The 1,921-nt window shown below is 41.3% G+C and overlaps 1 protein-coding gene across 4 annotated transcripts in view; it reads right to left on the bottom strand.

Moving 5' to 3' along the window:
- FOPNL (FGFR1OP N-terminal like) overlaps positions 1-1,921 on the bottom strand; it is a 22,919-nt gene that overhangs the window by 16,680 nt on the left and 4,318 nt on the right. For 3 of the 4 annotated variants that reach the window (XM_011991184.1, XM_011991187.1, XM_011991188.1), the window contains exon 2: positions 1,309-1,506. The exons of the other annotated variant lie outside the window; for it this stretch is intronic. In XM_011991184.1, the coding sequence (XP_011846574.1) occupies positions 1,309-1,506 (198 nt within the window). The remainder of the gene's footprint in view (positions 1-1,308; positions 1,507-1,921) is intronic. 4 annotated transcript variants of the gene reach the window in all.

The following is a 1,921-nucleotide window of genomic DNA, read 5'->3' as shown; positions in this document are numbered from 1 at the left end:
AAATCCTTACCTCAGGATCTGCTTCTGGTAAATCTAAATCGAAGACATGTACCAACATCAGAAGAGGGGCTACCTCTACAAAGGGCAGAAGGGGAATGAATCAGGAGTACATTTTTGCCGTATTTATATGTTTTACTTATTTAAAAACAGAGAAATATGAAGCAAATATTAGTAAAATGTTAGGATAGTGGATTCTTGTGTGTTATTTTTAAGTTGAGAATAAAAAATTTTTAATAAAGTAAAAGCTTGAATCAATTAAAAAAAAAAAAAAAAAAACACAGAGACCCTGCCGGGATCACCTCTAGGGTGTCTGAGACCTTCAGTGACTTTTTTTTTTTTGAGTGAGACTCCATCAAAAAAAAAAAAAAAAAAAAAAAACACAGGGGCTGGGTGCAGTGGCTCATGCTTGTAATCCCAGCATTTTGGGAGTCTGAGATAGGTGGATCACCTGAGCCCAGGAGTTCAATACCAGGCTGGGCAACATAGTGAGAGCTCACCTCTATAAATAAAACATTTAGCTGGGCGTGGAGGGATGCACCTGTGGTCCCAGCTACTCAGGAGACTGGCGCAGGAAGACTGCTTGAGCCCGGGAGGTCAAAGTTGCAATAACCCATGATCACACCACTGCAGTCCAGCCTGTGCAACAGAGCGAGATTCTGTCTCTGGAAAAAGAAAAAAGGGACAGGGTCTCTCTCTGTTGCCCAGACTGGAGTGCAGTGATGCGATCATGGCTCACTGCAGCCCAGAGCACACGGGCTCACATGATCCCCCCACTCCCTGGGCCCCCTCTCAGCCTCAGCTAGGACTACAGACACGTGCCACCATGCATGGCTAATTTAAAAAATTCTTTTGCAGAGATGGGGTCTCCCTGTGTTGCCCAGGCTGGTCTCGAACTCCGGGGCTCAAGTAATCTTCTTGCCTCAGCCTCCCGAAGCACTGAGATTACAGGTGTGAGCCACCCACCCAGCCTATTTCTTAATAAATATTTAATCAGCGTATATTTTCAAAGCTTAATACACAGGAAAAAACTGGTGGCAAACAGGAAAAAAAGTCAACAATTGCTTATTCTTAGTACCAGGAATTATAGATGATTTTTCCAAATATATGCCTACTTTAAGTGATTATTAAGTTATGTATTTTCCCTTGTGAGAATTTGTTTAAGCTACAGAAAGAGCCCATGTGACTTTTGTGTCCCAGTCACCCAGATGGCACTGTTTGGTAAAAGAATCAGATTTCTAGGATAAACACTTTCTGAGAATTGGGGAAAGGGGGGAAACAGATTTTATGTGATAAACAATAACCACTTACCTGCTATGAGGACAGATGCTGTATACTTATATTTGTTGAATTCTAAATACTCCCGAATTAATTCATTAATTAGAAGGTTTTCATGAGACAATGATGGTCGGGGTTCACGGTCATCATCTAGGGCACTGAAAACTTCAGCTCGGATCCTTGCTTTTAAATGCCCTAATACCCCCTTTTTTTCCAAGGTGTCCTTTAAAACTGTTTGATATAAAATATTAAGGTTTCGGTTACAGAGTAAATTTATCATTCTTAGGCATACTTTGAAAAGAAATGTTGAAAAGGTAAATGGTACAAAAGCAGCTCTCAATCTAAACATTGTAACAAATTATTAAACAATTACACTAACTACCACCAGCCATGTTTATACTAAAAAATACAGTTCTCACGTTGCATTGATTTGGTCTTAATATATTTGAGCAAATTCAAGTTTATTCCTACCTCAACAGCATTGTCAGGGGCTGTAGTCTAATACATACTCTTTTTTTTTGAGAAGGAGTCTCGCTCTGTCGCTCAGGCTGGAGTGCAGTGGCGCATCTCCACTCACTGCAAGCTCCGCCTCCCGGGTTCATACCATTCTCCTGCCTCAGCCTCCCGAGTAGCTGGGACTACAGGC

The sequence above is a fragment of the Mandrillus leucophaeus genome, unplaced genomic scaffold, assembly GCF_000951045.1.
Source record: "Mandrillus leucophaeus isolate KB7577 unplaced genomic scaffold, Mleu.le_1.0 Scaffold390, whole genome shotgun sequence".
Lineage (NCBI taxonomy): Eukaryota > Metazoa > Chordata > Mammalia > Primates > Cercopithecidae > Mandrillus > Mandrillus leucophaeus.
Note: the sequence above shows the minus strand (reverse complement) of the source record. Positions and strands in the feature narration are given on the sequence as shown.